The sequence below is a fragment of the Drosophila ananassae genome, chromosome 3L (genome assembly GCF_017639315.1).
Source record: "Drosophila ananassae strain 14024-0371.13 chromosome 3L, ASM1763931v2, whole genome shotgun sequence".
Taxonomy (NCBI): domain Eukaryota; kingdom Metazoa; phylum Arthropoda; class Insecta; order Diptera; family Drosophilidae; genus Drosophila; species Drosophila ananassae.
In genome coordinates this window covers 14,409,296-14,428,025 of record NC_057929.1, presented here as the reverse complement: position 1 = coordinate 14,428,025, position 18,730 = coordinate 14,409,296, and the positions used below count along the sequence as shown (strand labels likewise).

At 48.6% G+C, this 18,730-nt stretch overlaps 1 protein-coding gene across 1 annotated transcript; it reads left to right on the top strand.

The window, feature by feature from the left end:
- Positions 1–1,383: 1,383 nt before the first annotated feature.
- Positions 1,384–17,506, top strand: LOC6494253 (protein CBFA2T3). Its single transcript, XM_032450861.2, has 6 exons — positions 1,384–1,867; positions 11,239–11,497; positions 14,415–15,763; positions 15,827–16,006; positions 16,067–16,192; positions 16,302–17,506. The coding sequence occupies exons 1-6, from the start codon at positions 1,865–1,867 to the stop codon at positions 16,653–16,655; spliced, it is 2,271 nt and encodes a 756-aa protein (XP_032306752.1). The 5' UTR covers positions 1,384–1,864; the 3' UTR covers positions 16,656–17,506.
- The last annotated feature ends 1,224 nt before the right edge of the window (positions 17,507–18,730 follow it).

Here is an 18,730-nt window from a genome sequence, read left to right as displayed (position 1 = left end):
TGCCGCCTGATGCTGCCACTGCCAACTGCTACCAAGTGGCAGTAGTAAAAGAAGCAGCCAGCCTGCTTGCCACTCCACCACCCAGTCACCCAGTCACCCAGCCACCCAACCACCCCCTTAGATTTTCCGGACCCGGTTCGAGTGCCAAATATTCGCTCTATCCCTGTCGCTCCACGTTCAAGTTTGTGGCTTAGGGAGCTCGGCTGTTCGTTTGTGGCAAGTTTTCCTTGTGGCAAGGAAAAGTGGAGGGGCAGGGGAAGGACTGCCGGCTGGACAAGATGAATGGCCACTTATTGGCCAAAAGCGGGTTTTGTTTAAATTGTGGTGGTCAATTTGTAGGAATGTATTGAAACGTCTTCGCAGGCGTAGATTGATGGTTCCACCAGATGGCTCCGCTCCAGAGGGTTATGGAGATTGCATCTGTGGGTGGGATAGATGTGTCAATTGGGAGGTTAATTAGGATTATTTAGTGGAGGTTCTATATTTATATACTTCTCGGGTTATACTTTATAAACTATTCTTCATGGAAGCATATCTATTTCTATGATAGTATCTGTTTATCCTTTACATCCTGAACCACAAATGACATCTTCTGTTCCCGGAAAACCCAATTGAACGCCGCACTGATCTCTTAAGACCATTACCAATTGGCATCCGGAGATCCCACATGGAATCGGATTGTGATTCGGATTCGAACTCCGAACCAAACTAAATCGCTTCTAATTTGCCAGCTCATTCGAGGGTATGGGCTGGCTACCCGGGGGTTTCCCAGGGGGGTGGACATCAGGACATGGTGTGAACACGCGCATAAGGCCATTTAGGGATTTGGGTGGTGAGGTGGTGGGTGGCCGGATGGGTGGGTGTTGAAACGTGTGAGAGTGTGGGAGTGTGTGTGCACAATTGGTTGGCAATTTATTTAAATATCGGCACGCAGTTGGAAACGCAATGCCAACTGGAATGCCAAGGCAGCGAAATAAAGCGAAACAGAGACGGAGCGAAACAAGCTGCTGCCAAAAAGGAATTTTTCAGCTGCCGCCAAGGAGGTTTATTTTTGGGGCACCGAGAAGTGAGGCGCTACAGAGGCTGAGGAGCAGCAGTAGCAGCAGCAGCAGCCGCAGCCGTACAGGCAGCAGCTGATGTTAATAGCCCAGCGGGCCAAATGCCGGCGACGTCGCAACAGCAACAAGAACAAATGTCTGGCAGTTGTTGCCTGTGCTGTGCCCTGCGATAAGGCCAAGGAGATGTAGGAGAGAGGAAGGAACCGGGGGAGGGTTGAGGGTACGAGGGCAGCTGAAACAGCTGTTCCATCTGCGACTGCGCAGGCGCCTCGAATGCCGAATCCCCCGAATACCAAACATCCGAACCCGAACACACCAAACACTCGAACAGAACAGCCCAACGAACCATCGCTACCTGGCCACTTCGCTCACAAACAAACTCAACTTTCAACTGGTCGGACGTCCCTCAATCTCAATTCGCATTCCGACAACGGCGCATTCCACTTCCGCGTGTTCTCGTATCTCGTATCTGCAGCGCGCTCATAGCTCTTAGCCATCCATAAGATACTTTCGCCATTCAGCCAGTCAGTCGCTTGGCATTGCTCCGAGATGCCGGTTCGCGAGTCGCGCACCTCTCGCCATCTCCATATCCGTCTCCGCCACCGATGTTGTTATTGTTTCTCGATCCGCAAACAAACATTGAATGTTGTCAGTAGCGCAGCAGTGAAGTATTGACTTTCGGCGACCCAACAAACAAACCAAATCTAAATCCAAATAACGCAATTAGCCAGAAATAAAGTCTATTGTGCAGAATCATCTCTCCCGGAGACCGCATAAAAACATCAATTAGAACAGATCTGGCCAAAATGGTGAGTAGTCGATGCGAATTATTGGAGCTCCGGCCAACACATGTTGCTCGTGGCCAGCTGTCTTCCGCCACTCAAAGTGTTTTTGCCCCCGTATAGCTATTGCCCCGCATAGATCCCCCGATCCGTGTCCATATCCAGACTGTTCGGATACTATATGTCTGATGGCCGTCAGGTCGCATCTGTTTTTTATTTTCTCAAACAAATTCGCCAAGCAGCACAAATGCAGATACAAATTCGTTTGTCAAGTGCTCGAATAATAGTTTAAGATGAACACACATACCGGCCAGAGTCCCAGCATCCCCATTAGGATAGGGGCTGGGACTGGGGGGGGGTTGGAAAATCTCGTTTTCCCTCTGCTTTGTCAGTTTCACGTGCGAAATTATAAATTATTTGCCTTCTTTTTGCCGCTTTTCCTCTCTTAGAGACTGGCTCTATGACTGGGCCTGGGCCTGGGAAAGGAGCAAAGGGGCCGGAAGCAACATCCAGTGGGTTTTTGGTCCATGACTTTGGCCGCCGTCTGTTTCTGATGGCCTTGTGCGCCCGCGTTCCCAACAGAAACAGAACTTCCAACTGCAAATAATTGCAGCTGGCTGCCATGTGTCGCCTCTGCTGTTGTTGCTGTTGCTGCTGCTGTTGTTCATGCCGCCGTCTGTCGATTCCATCTGCCATCCGTCGTCATACTATATATTATCCAATGGCCAAAGCCGGGATTTAAGTTTTGAAATTGGGGGAAATTGGAGAAATATCATCAACAGAAGTGGGTTTGAAAATTAATAATAAAAGAACTTGCTTATCGGATTAAGGAATTTCAGATATCAGATATTTAAGAAAATAATTCAGACAAGATAGATGATAAGCCATAAATGTGGATCAGTTAATACTATAAAGCACTCAGATCTCTGACAATTGGAATTAAAATGTATTTAAGACACAGTCATTTCATTCATAAAGAAAATTTCAAGTTGTAGCTCCGAATCCTTTAAAGTTTGAGCCAACATAATTTCAGGCTCACTAAATTGCTCTTACCAACTTAAAACGCCTAATCTAGTTTATATAATTTACCTGTCATAATTATCGGATCGCCGAAGATCGCTAAATTCTGGGGATGACTGCCGTGCGGTGGTGACTCACCTGGAAATCACCTGGTTGATCTGGCCTTGGCAGAGGCAGCTGTTGCAATTGATGATCAGGTGAGAGAAGGAGAAGAAAGAAAGAAGAAAAGAAGGAAGGGAAGAAGGCCCAAAGAGAGATGGCCAAAATGCAGATGCGAAGAAGTAGGAGAAGTGTGAGGCCAGCTGCCTTTTGGCCTTTTTGCCATTTTACTTGACCCGTCGAGCTGCGGGATCAGTTGCTTAGTTGCTGTTGTTGGTATTGTTATGGCTATTGTGGTTGCCATTCCATCTCGGCATCTTCCCTGCACCACTTGCCGGTTGGGCCTGCCTGTCATTGGCATGACACCTGCATAAACATTTTAACAGCTTGTAGGCTCGCTCCGCGGTCTGTTTTCTGTTTTTTTCCCATTTTTTCCGCTGTTCATTAAACAGCTCACAGAGCCACCGCAAAAAAGGCGAAAACATCTCGAAGTTGGCCCTAATTAGGGGTTTGGCTAATTGATACTCAGTATGATCAGTATGTGGGAAATTGGCAGGAAGATCTTACTGCAAGTCCACTTACTCTCCCACCCAATTAGCCGATTTATTTGATCGGAAATTGCCAACATTTCAAGTGTCTTTAGCCAAACAGGCAGCTTAATTGTACAATATATCAGACTATCGGGCCTAAACACTGTCAGAAGCAATCCAATTAGTGTCAGCAATTTAATTTTGTTTTGGCCCCTGGGCAGCTCAGCTGGCCAGGCCCTGTCTAATCAGTAATCAGCGGCCAATCAGGCATTCAACAAAGTTCTATTAAATAATGCATTGCACTACACACAATCACGCTCTTTTCCCCCAAAGGCCTTTGAGGTATGGGGGTGGTGGCTGCACATGGTGATTGCATTTAAAATGGACAGCGGCGAAAAAGGGCAAAGTTATTAGCGTAATAGTCGACGGAAAGCCCACCCAACACACACACACACACACACTCGTATTCGGAAAAGTTGGGGGAAACAGGTGAAAATGCACATGACAAGTGCAGCTGTTGGCATCAAATTAGTCCCGGCCACATGTGCCGCGCTTTTGCCAACAGAACAGCCCCCCGCTTTTGGCCAAATCCCAGTCCTACGGCACACCGGCGGCAATCCATCAAGAGCTCAATCAATCATTAGCAGAGCAAACTTTGAGCGGCAAAAAAAAAAAAATAAAGGAAAACAGAAAAAATACTGGGAGCAGAGAGAGGTGGCATGAAAAACCCAAAACAAACAGAATAAACTTTGGATTTTCACACCTTTTGCAATTAAGATGCCGACTCGGGCGCCCGCCTAGACGACATTGACTAATGAGACGCCATTTTGTTTGCGGCCGGGGCAGCAGCTGAGACAACAGACAACATGGCGACCGGAAATAAGTCAATTTGCTTATTAGAAGACTGACGGGGAGCCCAAGCCCCGTTTTCCCAGCCAATGGAAACAGAAAACGGAAAGCAGAAAACTCGGCTCAAAGCTCAAACGCAAACATTGCAAACGAAACGGAAGATGGGTTTTTCCTTTATCCCCATCCCTCGATCCCCTCTACTTTTTTGCTGGATTTTTTCGGGGGGGAAGTGGGCGGAAAATAAAGCCAAAAAATCGCGAAAGTGTCACACACAGAAGAGCCACTAACGGTCCTCTGTGTGTGTGTGCGAGCGACTGTGTGTGGTTGCATACGCTTAATCGAAAAAGTCAAAAACAAAATTCGGTGTCGTTCTCAACGTCCTGCTCTCCTACTAGAAGCTCCTAGTTCTTCTGTTTGCCTGACTGCCTTCCTTTTCCTATTTTCCTTTTTTTTTTTTTTTGTATTTCGACCAGTTTTTCCACGCTACCCCCCGCCAGCCGGCTCTGCCAGTGTTCTGAGCTCGATTTTCCTCGCTTTTCCGCTCTTGCTGTGTTGTGGCTTTGCCAGCAAAATTGTTGTCGCTGCAAGTGGCAGCTTATTAAAAAGACGTGGGCCACACAGCAAAGCACAAAATGTTTTGGGGGCAAGCAAAAATGTCATAGGAAAGCGAGTGCAAAAAAAGCAAGCATTTTTCTCCAAAAACAATGAAGAAAGTAAAGGCTAGAAGAGTATCATAGAAACAGTTCTAGCAGAATATTATATTATTCAGTTTATTGTTTATTACCTTATTCTTTTAATAATAAATTTCAAAATTCAACCCCTAGTCCTTCTATCAAAAGTCTTAACCCCAACACCCGTAGTGTCAGCTGCAATCGTAAGTCTGCTTCCGTTTCCGCTGCTCTCTTATGTTTAAAACATTCTGTTCAAACAAAAAACTGTGTGTCCACGAGTGCCGCATGTCCAGTCATTCACAGGACATTCGCTGGCAAGCTACCAAAATGAAATTGTCCGCCCCCACAGCCAGTAGGTCCTGAATTGAATCTGCCAGGCGGTACAAGAGTTAGCCTTAAATCTCCAGCCTCAGACGGGCTGAGATGGGCTGGGCTGACCTTGTCACACACACACACACATACACTCACAGCCCAGACCATCTGGGGGTGTGGGGGTATGCCCCATAGGACGTTGGGATAAAAACGACAAACGAAGCAGCTGGCCCAGCTGCCGCAATATTTCTTACGCCAGATGAAACGCAGATGATGCCGGCAATGGCAACGGCAACGGCAATGGCAGCAGCAGCAACATTGAAGACTGAAAAACAGCGCCCGCCAAGTGGCAGCAGCTGCTCCCCCTTTCGCTGCCCAAGACACCACCACCACCTCCCACCTTGTAACTTGTCAGGACACAGTTGTTTGAGCTGCTGCCTCAAGTGTCTGCAACAGATTTGTGCCAAAAAATGAACGAAAGCGAATAAGAATACAGAAAACTCAGCAGGATTGCCGTTGCAATGGCATGTGTTGCTCGTGCAACACAGCAACACTCATCGATTGAGTCTAGACTCTGAAGAGAGAGCGGCATGACATAACATCCTGCTGCACCTGCAGGCACCTGGAAAAAGTTTCTTCTTATTAGAAGTGCACGGCACAGGTGCTGCGATATGAGAAAAGCCGTCGGGGCCATCAAAAGCACCTGCTGTCATTCACAATTTTTAATTGAAAACGGCAGTGGTCGCTGAGTCTTTTGTGGCAGTGGCTGTTGCTGTTGCTGCTGCTGCTACTGTTGTTGCTGCTGTCTAGTGCAGACTTGGCTAAAAGACATCAACGCCGACACGTGCCAACATGTGTTGCCAGTTGCTTGGCTTGTTTCGTTGCTGCTGCTGCTGCTGCGAGTGGCAGTTGCCAGTTGCGAGTTGCGAGTTGCCTGTGGCAGACAACCTGGCTATCTCGAAGGCACAAAAAACCTGAATGGCGTCACGTGCCACAAGGCTGGCGAAATCATTTTCCAATCAGAGAACAGAACAAGAACAACGAGAACCGCCAGCAGGCTGTGGCAGCTGGAAAATCTTCAGTTGCAACAACACATGCTGGAAAATTGCATCCGAAATCGCCGCTGGAACAGAGTGTGGAGGCAAGAAAAGTGGCAGCTGGCGAGCATCAGATGCTGTTGCTGCCTGGACTGCCGTAATTGGGATGCCTAAATACGTTTTGTGGGCAACATGTGGCAGGCAAATGTTCTCCAGTTACCCAACTCACACCCCTTGCCGCCTTGCTGCTCCATGCCACGGGTCTCTCCCCTTTTCGGCCACTCTGGACGTAAAGCAGTTCGTATCGGAAATAAAACAGACCATAAAGCCGATTAAGCGCGACACTCGCTCAACTTTTTTTTCCCAGTAGTTGCTGCTGTGATGTTGCTGCTGTTGCTGTTGTTGCCCTGTGACATGCCATTATCTTATTATGCCTCGCACACAGGCTGCAAATGAAGGGTGAACCCAGGAAAGATGGGGTGGCCGGGAGGGAGGGATAGCACGTGCGGCGAGTAGTGCAAAAATGTTGATGTTGCAGGGACAGGAGGCAGGAGACAGGAGGCAGGGCCAGCGGGGCGCACACCCCAAAACCGTCCTGTTGCTGACTGTCTGGGTGTGTGTGATGTGTAATTTAAAATGACGCCAATGCTGCGGCACGTTGCCAACAGACTCGCAGAAAACACACACACAGCCAGCCGGACAGACAGACACAGTCGGTGGCAGACTGAGAGGCGCTTAGCAAATAGTTGACGAGGGTCGTCACTGCAGTTGCTGTCGCTGTTTAATCGGGTAATTAATTAACTCGATTGCTGATTAATTAAACGTGTGAAAATAGGGGCTATTAGTTGGGTTTCAATGGGGATTATGGTGGCAATAGTAACTGAAATGAATTTTAACCTATTTTCAAGCTCTACCTGTAACTAGCCTTCAAAGTAACACCAATAATTCAAATCGATTTAAAAGAATATCCTTGATCTATTAGTTCTCCCATCCATATTCTCACTTGAAATGGCCGTAATGTTCAAATAGCTGTAATTGTTCGTGCTTGCCGTATAATTATCCCTCACGGAAGCCCTCCGGCAACCTTTGAGGGTTAATGCTAATTACCCAAACCCAACAGCAACAGCAACAGCAACAGCCCCCAGATCCCAGACCCACTCCTCCCCCAGCGAAAACTCTTCGCACAACCCATTTTTCGCCAACGCCAGCATACATTTGTAGCTTCATGTGTAATGAAGCAGCTGACGCAGCAAGTTGCAAAAAAGTTTTAACTGTAAAACACTCACACACTGGGACTCTGATGTTGCCGCTGCTGCTGTTGCTGCTGCTGCTGCTGCACAGGTGTCGTCGCCAGTAATCTCTCCCAGGCAGGAGCCGGATGAAGCAGGGATGGGCGGGCGCAGAGGCAGGAGCTGTGGAAATGGGCGCCACTTGCGCATAATGACGCACAATGCGGACTCCGCAGAGCCGCAACAACAACAATACAAAGTGCCCAGGAGTCCGAGGTTCGAGGTCCGGCTGGTTGTCATTCGCACACACACACACACAGCCACACAGACACACATGGCAGGACGAAAATGGGCAGCTTACCGGGAAAGCACATGCAGCTGTGCTGTGATTTTCCAAGCTCTTGTCCAATCTGCTCACCCACCACCACCCCCGCCAACTTGCCACCTCATTCACGGCTGGCCTTCAACCATCCGCCCCTAACCCCCGACGCCCCTGACACCCCTCCATCCCACTCTCTTTGTTGTTGTTATTTCAGTTGGCGCGCCTTTTCGTTAAACACTCTTCGTCCTGGCACCCATCCTTTCTCTCCATCTGTGTGTGTGTGTGTGTTTGCGAGTGTTTTTGTTAGCAAAAGGGATAAAAGTATAAAATACTTTGGTGTCCAGCACATGGCGAGCCGAGCCACGCCCCTCAACCTCCCATGCAGCAGCTCCCCCGCCCACCTCCTACTAAGAATTAAATGAATGTCGTTTCAAATTTGGCCTTTTTTTATGATCTCTGCCAGCCTAATTGAAAATTATGCTTCGCAAATGTGTTTCGCCGTTTGCTATTCATTTGTCAAATCACTGAGCAAGGACCTCTAATAGTTAAAGTGGGTTTTTTCGAAATCTGGAAGGGGACTACCCCGAGGGGAAGTGGAATGTCAAGACTTGAGAAGGAATTTCCAAACAGACGGCAGGAAAGGTTGTTATTAATAGGGAAGTTTAATAAAAGTTCGAAAGTGTTTACTTGCTTAAATAATTAATATTTAAGCAATAGGTGTTATTAGGATTATAAATTTATATGTTTTTTATGATAACTTGTATTATAATTATAATAAATATATTAAAAGGACTATGGGAATTTTTGAGCTTCGAATTGTTCTTTTACTTTAGTGGCTTGTCAGTTTTGGTTTAAGATGACCATTATTTTTATTATCTAATTTATCTTTCCTAAAACTATGGAATTTCTTTAAAATATTTATAGTAATATTGAGACTAATGTCCTTTAGGAATCTGTAATTGAAACTTTTTTCCCACTGTACTGCCTCCGCTTAAATAATTACTTTTCCTCTTGGCAATTTCGCCTGCAGCCGTCGCAGCCTCAGTTTCAGTTTCAGTTCAGCTTCGGCCTCAGTTTCTTCGCCAGCTCCTGCCCCTTCTTCCGCTCCCGGCCTTGCTCCATGTCCTGCTCCTTGCTCTGCTCCTGCCGGCTTCAGCTGGCCCAAGTTTTGTGGGAAAAACTTCTGCGGGCGACATTTTCCATTTTGCTGCGATGGAAGCTTGTGAGGCTTCCAGCTCTTTGAAGTGCCTGCCTTACACACAATAGGGGTAGGGCAGGGGGTGGTGGATACTGGGGGCGACCGGGAGCCGGGAGCTGGCACCCGGGAGTCGGAGGCCCGAGGGCGCCTTCTGGCGACGACAGGCGACAGCTGCTTGAGCGACAACGACACGGCTGCTCCTGACATTTGATTCATTCGTCATAGCCAGGGCCAAAAGCGGCAGCTGCCGGCTGGCAACGTTCGGGCTATTAAGTGAGTCAGAGGCCCTGTGGCCCCCTTGCTCACAATTACGCTCACCTGCCGCCTTTCACAAACACTTGTTGTTTGCCCCAGCCTGGCAATACACCCTGCCACCTCCCAAAACCACCCACCACATCCCATTCTCCTCCCACTGCTTGCCACTTTACGCATGTTGTGTCTCTCTGTAGTATTTTTTTGCAAACTGCTCTGGAAAGACCTCGCCGAACAGTTGTCAAGTGTTTTTCGTCTGGGGGTGATGGAAGTTGAGGTACACTGAACGAGAAGCCGTGGAAAGGTAAAGGTCATTCATATAAATTAATTATGAAATACCCCCAAAAATAGCTCTAGCATGAGGGCTAAAAATAAGCTAAGCCCTATTAAGAAATATTCTTCTTCTAATTAAGAACTATCTCCTTAATAGTTTTCTGTGCATCGGCACAAGATCTAAACGTCTGGCCTGGACTTTCCCAGCAAAAATGAGATGAGGAGGGAGGAGGGGGAGAGTGGGGAAGGAGGACAGGGTCGTCATTAGTCGTCCCGGCACTTTGGCAAATGGCAGCTGCCGGCGTGTCAAGTGTTTGTTTTTAATAGAATTTCATTTGCGGCATTTGTGTGTAATTTTGCTCTGATGCCGAACAGCTGCTCCAACTGCTTAGCGGGGAGAGGGATACCGCTGCGGCAGCCCCATCCCCATCCCCACTTCCCAAACCACCTCTTCCATATGATTGTAAATATTGCCAAACCCGACGATTGACTTTAAACAATTGCTCTAAACATTTCTTGCACCTCAGGAAAAATAAAACGGCAGCAGAGATTGATCGAAAACATGAATGAAAATGAACAGGTTTACAGACCCGCCCGCCTCGGCTCTTGCCCGGCGAGGTTCTGCTTCATGTTTTTCCCCCTCTTGTTTACGCAGAGGCACGGCAAGCTGCATAAACTCCCACAGTCCGCAGAGGTATTTACATATTTTAGTGATAAAAATCAACACACAAAAATTCTTTCCCCTCATGCGAACAGGGCCCGAGCTGGGAAGGAGGTGAAGGTGGATGTAGATGTGGGTGGTGGGTAGTGGGTGTTAGGTGGTAGGTGGTAGGTGGTGGAACTCCTGGGGAAGTGGCTTGCAATGATTAGTAAACAGGAAATGCAGTTGCCGAGTCAATTAGCAAGTCTATCCACTTGAAACCCTAGCCATGACTTCCTCTTCTCGGAAAAAAAGAAAATAAAGATTTCCCCCCAGAAGTGGAAAATCATTCACTTGAATCTCTTTGGAATGAAAAGTTCTCCCCCACCAGTGCTCGAACAGCTGAAGACACCTGTCGTTTTGGGGCAGAAATTTATTTTAATTAATACTTAGACCAAAAAACGACGAAAAATAATGAGTGTCATTGAAGAATGTCGTCAAAACATAAAAGATCCTTCAGTATTAAAAAGGCAATTAGGTTTGGAATAATAACAGAGCCGAGGTTCCATTATTTAATGGCGAGTGCATATTTGAAATTATTGCACTTAGACCGCTTCAAAGCAATTTGGCCAAATTAAAGCGCTAGCACGGCAGCTGTTCTTTCTTCTCTGGCCCCAAACAAAGAGCCGAGGTCCTTTGGCAGAGTATAGAGTCCTGGCGCGCCCAATTTGCATGTCAGACAACCATTTAATCAAATTGAAATCAAATAAGTTGAAAACATAATGTGAGAACTTTGTCACTTGATGTTTTCGTTGTCTGTCGCCGACGCAGCTCTGGGAACCTATACAGTCTGCCCCGGGGAAAATTAGCTGGGCGGGGGTCGTCTTGGCCCTCCTTCTTCGCTCCTCCTCCCTTAAATATTCCTTATTTTTCCTATTCACTAACCGATTTTCCGAACGATTCCAGATGGCGCTCGATGGTAAGGCGATAATTAAGGAGGAGATTACCGACAAGGACGCCTACGACGCGGCGGCAGCAGCGGCGGCGGCGGTAGCAGCGGGTGCCGCCCTGGCGGTCGCCACAGCAGCGGCTGCCCAAGTCCCGCCCGCCTCCTCCTCGGTTTCGGGAGCGGGCTCGGCGTCGGCAGCGGCGGCAGCAGCGTCCAACAACAACCCAGCCACAGCAGCAGCAGTAACAGCGGCCACAATTAGTCGAAGACTTAAAGGTGAGTGAACCAGACTCCTAAGGGAGTTTCCTGAGCCATCTCTGTCCTATTAATTCCCTTTTAAGCTGCCTGTTATCAATTCAGAGTCCTCCGATTTCCACCTCGTACCTAATGGTGTGAAATCCAGCAGCTGTAGGTGTTCGAGTGCGCTTTAAAAAGTTCCTTCCTAGAAATAGCATCCCTCAGCCTTAACTCCCCATCAGGGCATTTAAAATTCGTTGCTTTTTTTAGATGGCCGAGAGACCGCAGCCCACAGCCAGAAACTTCACGAATTTTCGAATGCGAATGAAAAAGGCCAAGAGCATTTGGCTAGTTTCCCCCATTTACCAAAAATAAAACGGAAAATGAGGGAAACAAGTGGAAACCGCTTCTGGGATTGTTCCCAGGCAGCATCGGCCCGCACGCAGATGAGAATTTTGTAGCCTGCTTTTGGGCATATTCGGGACACTGCAGTGGGGGTGGACCTGGCCTGGCCAGCAGCTTTGCTTTGTTTGGCGCAGTTAGTGAGATACCTGTGGAAGTTCCCAGGCTCAAATGATGTGTGACCTGGAATTTAAGTCGCTTGAATTCTTTCCTTTCTGCCAGCAATTAGCATTTTCCGAGTACGATTTGTGCCCCCAAACAGTCTGTTGTTGCTGCTGATGCTGCTACTGCTGCTGTTCCCATCCTTTGTTGCTTCCGATGATAATCAGAAGCAGTGCATGATGAATATTTGCCAAAATGATTGTTTTCCCAAATGACTATGCCAGCAACAGCAACAGCAATGACAGCAGCAACAGCAACAGCACCAACAACAACAGACTAAACTTGCAAACGTTTCGTTTTGTGCGCTCGACTGCAATCTATGGGACGCAGCTGTGCAAATTCTGTTGCCCACATACACTCACACAAATACACACTCATACACTCAAATATATACAAACATAGAGACAGGCTGGCTGGCTGGCTGGCTAGATGGCTGGCTTGATGGCCGGGACCACACTGCGTATACGTAACCTTATATCGATGCCAGAGCTGGGGATACTGGCTGCTGCTGGCAAATGTTGAGCCAGCAGTTGGAAATCCTTGCCACTGTCTCTTCCTCCTCCCTACTCGCACTCCTTTGAAAACATTATGTTTTAGAAAATATGTGAATTGTCAACACAAAATTTTCGTAAATAGTTTTTCGGTTTTTCGTGGCTTTTCTTTGCCAGCTGCTACTGCTGCTGCTGCTGGTGGGGCTTCTGGTGGGATCTAACTTTGGGTCAGTTGAGGTTTCCCCACAACAACAGCCAAACCAAAACAAACCAAAACTTTTAAGCCCGGTCAAGTGCAATATTTTACAATTGTACACCCGGGCAGGGCCTCCCCCCCTGCTAGCAAGGATGCGTGGGGGAGGACTGGCAGCCAATTAAGCCAGAAAGGGAGTTGGGAGGTGGGCAAAAAAAAAGTGGGAATGACGTTGGAACGACCATGTGATCCATCATTGTCTATGTTTGGCGTTTGATAAGCGCCGCCGACTCGGTTGAGTGATGCCTCTAGCCGCTTGCCTCCGTTCCTTCCGGAGGATGGGGCGGGAGGAGCGTGTGTTCCTTCGATTGGCATGGCGGTGGCTTGCCTGAATGGCTGTGAAAACACAGCCAGTTGCAGCTGTATCCACAATCATTATCACAAAAGCAAACTGTGCAGCAGCCGCACAGAAGCAACAGCAACATCAGTAGCAGTAGCAGTAGCGGTAGCGGCAACATCAACTGACTGCCATTTCCATCGTAGTCGTCATCATCGTTTTCATCATCATGGTCATCAGCAACATTTGCCGCCCACTCCAGAGAGAGAGTCTGTCCACCCACCCACGTCTACTTCCCTTGTCAACCACCCCCGCTATCCCGCTATCCCGCCAGCCCACCAACCCGCTACTCTGCTACCCACACCCATAAACAATTTCCATTAGCTTGTGCAAACAAAGTTTGTGTGTGTTTGGCCGTCACAGGCGACAAGTTTTTCCTAATTAGTATGGCTTGGTGTTTGGATAAAAGAGTTGAAAGGATAATTTGTTATTTGATATTCTTTAAAAAGTGAGATAAGGCTTGAAAAGGGATTTTTAGAGGAATAGATAAAGAGAATCCTAAAGTAAGAGGTGGTTTGGTTAAATTAAGAATAAATAAGTATATGCCATCCTTTACAACATAGCCTTCTATAACTTTTAACCTTAGTCATATTAATCCTTTTATTTAGTCCTTTAACCATCTCAATCCCTTCACTTTTGTCGCCTGGCCCAGCAGCTACTCCGTCCAGCTGCGCATTGCGGATTTGCGTTAAGCTTTTCATTTTTGAGCTACAGCATCGCTCCGGCAGGATCATGGATGCGATAGGACAGCACGTAGCACACTGTGTTGGTTGTAGAGACGCCCTCCGCCACCACCACTTCCCTCCCCTCATCTAGCCTTGCAATTAGTGCGTTGGGTGTAGTGGCACCAGTAGTGGTGCTTGATTTGCTTCCTCGACTGGGCTGAGACCACACGGCACCACACTTCTGGTGGGCCAAAAATGTTTGCTAATTTATTTCCCATGTTCAAACAAATTTGTTAATGCCGGCAGTTGGTCGGTCGGTTGGTTGGACGGTTGGTTGGTCGGGCGTTTGGTTGGCTGGTTGCATGCAACAAACAGTACGACGAGTGTGTACTTGCCACACTGCCTCCACTCCGGCCGGCATTGTGGGACAAGTGCTGTAGCTTGTTGTGGTCGGTGGAATATATATATAAATACATATTCCACTTCCGTTCCCTGGCCACCGAAACACAGCTAATGCATTTGTAATGCGCCTGGCCTGCACATCCTGTCCAGGGTCTCGAACTTGGACTTGTTTCCCATGTTTATAGCCAAGACACACACATACATATATGATGCTAACAAGAGCCTTCTCCTACCCTTTTTCCAGCCAACAGTAGCAGCAGCAGCAGCAGCGGCGGGGACAAGAGCTCGTCTTCCTCCAGCAGCAGCAAGGACAGCATCAACACATCCAGCAGCCGGAGCGACAGGGATCGGGAGCGGGAAAGGGAACGGGAGCGAGAGCGGGAGAGGGATCGCCTCTGCCGCACTCCACCGGACTCCCCGCCGGATTCCTCCCGCAGCCTGGCCCCCCGCTCACCCCACTCCCCCCTGCAGTTGCACCAGCGACCGCAGCGCACCGCCAGTGTCTCGCCGGTGGTTAATGGCGGCGGAATAGGATCCTCCGGAACCTCACCCACTCCAGGCGGCCAGCACGCCGCCTCCTTGGCAGCAGCCGCCGCCGCCGCTGCAGCCGCCCATGTGGAGCAGGCGCGTCTTGTATCCAAGATGCGCAAATTCCTTGGTGCCCTGGTCCAGTTCTCCCAGGAGCTGGGACAACCAGAAGTCAGTGACAGGGTGCGGGCCTTGGTGCTCTCGCTCTGCTGCGGCAACATCTCCGTGGAGGAGTTCCGGCTGGCCCTGCAGGAGGCCATCAACCTGCCGCTTCGGCCCTATGTCGTGCCCCTCCTGAAGAACAGTATTTCCTTGGTCCAGCGGGAGATCCTGGCGCTGGCCCGAGCCACCAACCAGTCCGCCCTGCAGTACGTCACCAACAACGAGCAGGCGGTGATGGAGTTCACGCCACACGGCGTAGCAAGTGCAGAGTTCGGGGACATCTTCGTGCAACTGGAGGCTCCCACCTCCAACGGCAGCAGCGGAGTCTTCAAGCGCCGCTCCTCAGACTCAATGATGGAGCATGGCGGCCACAACGGCCTCCAAGAGTGGAGTGAGTACATGGCCAGTGGCGGCACAGGCTACCCCCCACCGCCCAGCAAGCGCCTGTCGCTGCACCCCGCCCACTCCGTGGTGGCGTACGGAGACTACGGAGTTGGGGCAGAGGGTCTTCCCTCTGCGGCCGCATTCATGCAACGCGACGACAGAGATCTGCGGATGACCGAGCCACAGGCCAGGCACCCGGCTCCTCCGCAGCGAGGCGGCAACCCCAATCCCAATCCGAACCCCAACCCCAATCCCGCTGCAGTTGCTCCAGCCGGAGGACAGGGTGGCGGAGCTGGAGGTGAGGAGGAGTGGAAAAACATCCACACCATGCTCAACTGCATCTCGGCGATGGTGGACAAGACGAAGCGGGCGATCACGATCCTGCAGCAGAGGGGCATCGAGCCGCAGCATCCGAACAGCGGTCAAGAGGTCACACCGGCTGCCATGGCTGAACTGCGACGACAAACGGAGGAGAAGGTGGCCGAGTTCAAGAGGAACGCCGAGGACGCAGTCACACAGGTGGGTCAAGGGTTAGCTTATCATATGCTTGTACAATCAATGACCTTAAATATCAATTCCCAGGTGAAACGGCAAGCTGTCATTGAAATCCAGAGAGCTGTGGTGGCAGCAGAGACGCGGGCAGCGGAAATAATGACCCAAGAGCGCCTCCGCATGGAGAAGTTCTTCATGGAGATGAGTCGCCACTCGAGCGGTGAGCGAGATCTGGACAACAAATCGCCCTCGATGACCAGTGCCCAGAATGTAAGTTAATCTTAACGTTTTCCCTTGAAAAATAATAACATTTTCTTAACAACCTTTTAGGGCAGCAACTTGCAACAGCAGTGTTGGAATTGCGGACGCAAGGCCACAGAAACCTGCTCAGGATGCAACATGGCTCGTTATTGCAGTGCCTCCTGCCAGTACAGAGATTGGGATAGTCATCATCAGGTGGGTTTTTGTTAAAAATGTAAAAATATATATTGATTAAGGGCTTATATCTTTTTAAGTTAAGGAAAATACTTACCTGATTCTTACCACTTCATTCGTGTTCTTTTAGGTTTGTGGAAACTCACGGGCCAGCGAGTTGAGTGCCAAGCACCTGCACTCGACCAGCAGCCTGCGCAGCGCCATGGCCACCCGATCACCACCCACTCCCAACTCGGCGGCCCACCTGCAGGCAGCAGCAGCTGCGGCAGCGGCAGCAGCGGCGGGTGCCCGCGACGTGGTCAGTGCAGCCAGCGGCGGAGGAGGAGGAGGCGGACCTGGGGCGGGAGTTTCGGCCGGAGGGGCGGCCAGTAGCGCTGGCGCCGGCGGCGGAGGAGGCGGCGGTGGAGGCGGAGGGGGCTCGGCAGCCGCGGTGGCAGCTGCCACCCCGGGCTCTTTGGTGGCCAACGGGTTGGGCTCCAAATGACGCATTCGCATGATGAAACCGAAGAAGAAATACTTGTGCTAGTCAAATTATAGAGGAGAGGGTTGGCGGGTGAGCTGAACCGATAAACCATATGCAACCCATACTTATTACAGCTAATATAGAGTTATCCAAAAACCAAAAAGAAAAACAAAAACAAAACTATAAGATTGAAAACGGATGTCAGGCAGCATCGTCTCTAAAGATCTCTTCAGATCCGAAACGCATAAATAGATTCAGATTGATGTGCATTTTCGCTATAGTTTTTACACTTCAATGTTTTAAGCAGAAAAGGATTAAGGGTAAATGTCTAAAGGATACACTTGTCTAGGATCATTAGGAAACGGTTAACCTTTTTGAACTACTCAGTACGATTACTCAACAAGGGACTTATCCGCATTCTCGCAATTCCCAGTCTGTGACACATTGAAAATTCCAGTTTAGCAGCAGCACTTTCTCGAAATAAAAACCGAAACAGAAAATACATAAATATTATTAACAATATGTGCACACTATTAAAGAATAAATAAGCAAGTAAAATCATTAAACGCAACATTTGAGAAAAATTCAGTAAAATTGTGTAAGTAAGCAACCCAAAAACAGAAAACAAAAAACTGAACATAGTAGATTTTATTATTACAATACAGTATATTACTACGGATATGAATATGGCTAATTTATTGATTGAGTTTAATTTATTGATTAGTATTTATTGTATTCCTTAAACTAAACTAAAAGCTAAAAACTAAATGTACTTTTATTATAAACAAATACCAAGTAAATGTTAAACCTACAAAACCAAGGCTGCAAGGCCGCAAAGAAAAACCCAAGAAATAAAGTGTTTTAAACCAAAACCGATCTGGACCGATTCCTAATACAAATTAGAAAATAACATTTCGATTGGCAGCCTAAAAGAAGGCAGCATTCCTGGCCATGAATTGCGCATTAGTGTGGGTTCGAGTGCTATTCTCTCCGTGCGTGTTCTTGTGTGGGGGGTGGGGATAGGGTGTGAGTGTGAGTGTGGGTGGGTGTGTGCTACAAAACCACAAACTACTGTGATGAAATTTCAATTATCGTCACTCAGCTGCGCTATGTGTGTGCCTGTGAGAGTGTCTGTGCGTCTGTGGCTGTGTGCATGTATGGCACACCTGCTGCTGTCGCATTGCAAGCAAGCAAGGCGAGCGAGCAAGTAAAAGCTCGTTAGCCCGCCCCTCGTCACTGCCCCCCTCGCCCCCTGTTTGCTCCCTGGAAGGACGCCCACAACATTTGTTGCACACGCACACATGGCCTGCGGCTACCCACCCACCCACACACACTCACATCATTCAGACAGACGGCAGCTGCCTCAACTTTGCCTTTGTCTAGATGCTGTGCGCTTTTTTGCAACCCTTCAGCCAACAACAATGATGATGATGGTGGCATTTGCTACCTGAGTGATTTCCTAAAGCCCCAACTGGGATGTGGACGTGGAGTGGGTGGAGCTCCCAGCACATTCAAATGGCTGCACGTCCAGCATCCAGGTTGCATGCGCTTCCTTTAGCCGTTAGCCCTCCCACCCCTACGCCCAGTTTGAGGATATGGAGAATCCACCCCCTGCCTCTGGATAGCCTTTCGTTAGCTTCTATTTAACATGCAGTTATCGTTTGTTATCGCCAGCAGCCACAAGCCAAACTCGAGCGCAGAGCAGGTTGTCAACCGTGGCGAAATGCGAAAGGGGTTGATGGCCAACGACGAAGCTCAGATGCTCTACAGGGAGAGTAAGTGATTTCCTTGTTTACTATTTTAGGATATGTCACATGTGATTAATCCTATCATGTTCCGGGGTAAGTACAGTTTTTTATTTCAAAGTAAATATGATACTTTAATCTTTCAAAATAATATCCTGCAGAGATATCTTATCTCTTGAACAATACTTTACCTAATGGAATAAGACATCTGGCGCAAAAAACATCTGTTCCTTCACACACATATGCCTGCCATATACGATCTAAGCCTTCTCCAACATGACATGAAAGGAAGTGAGATATTAAGGATCTTTTAAATGAAAACCTAATCTCTACCTCACCTCACTCTAGCAT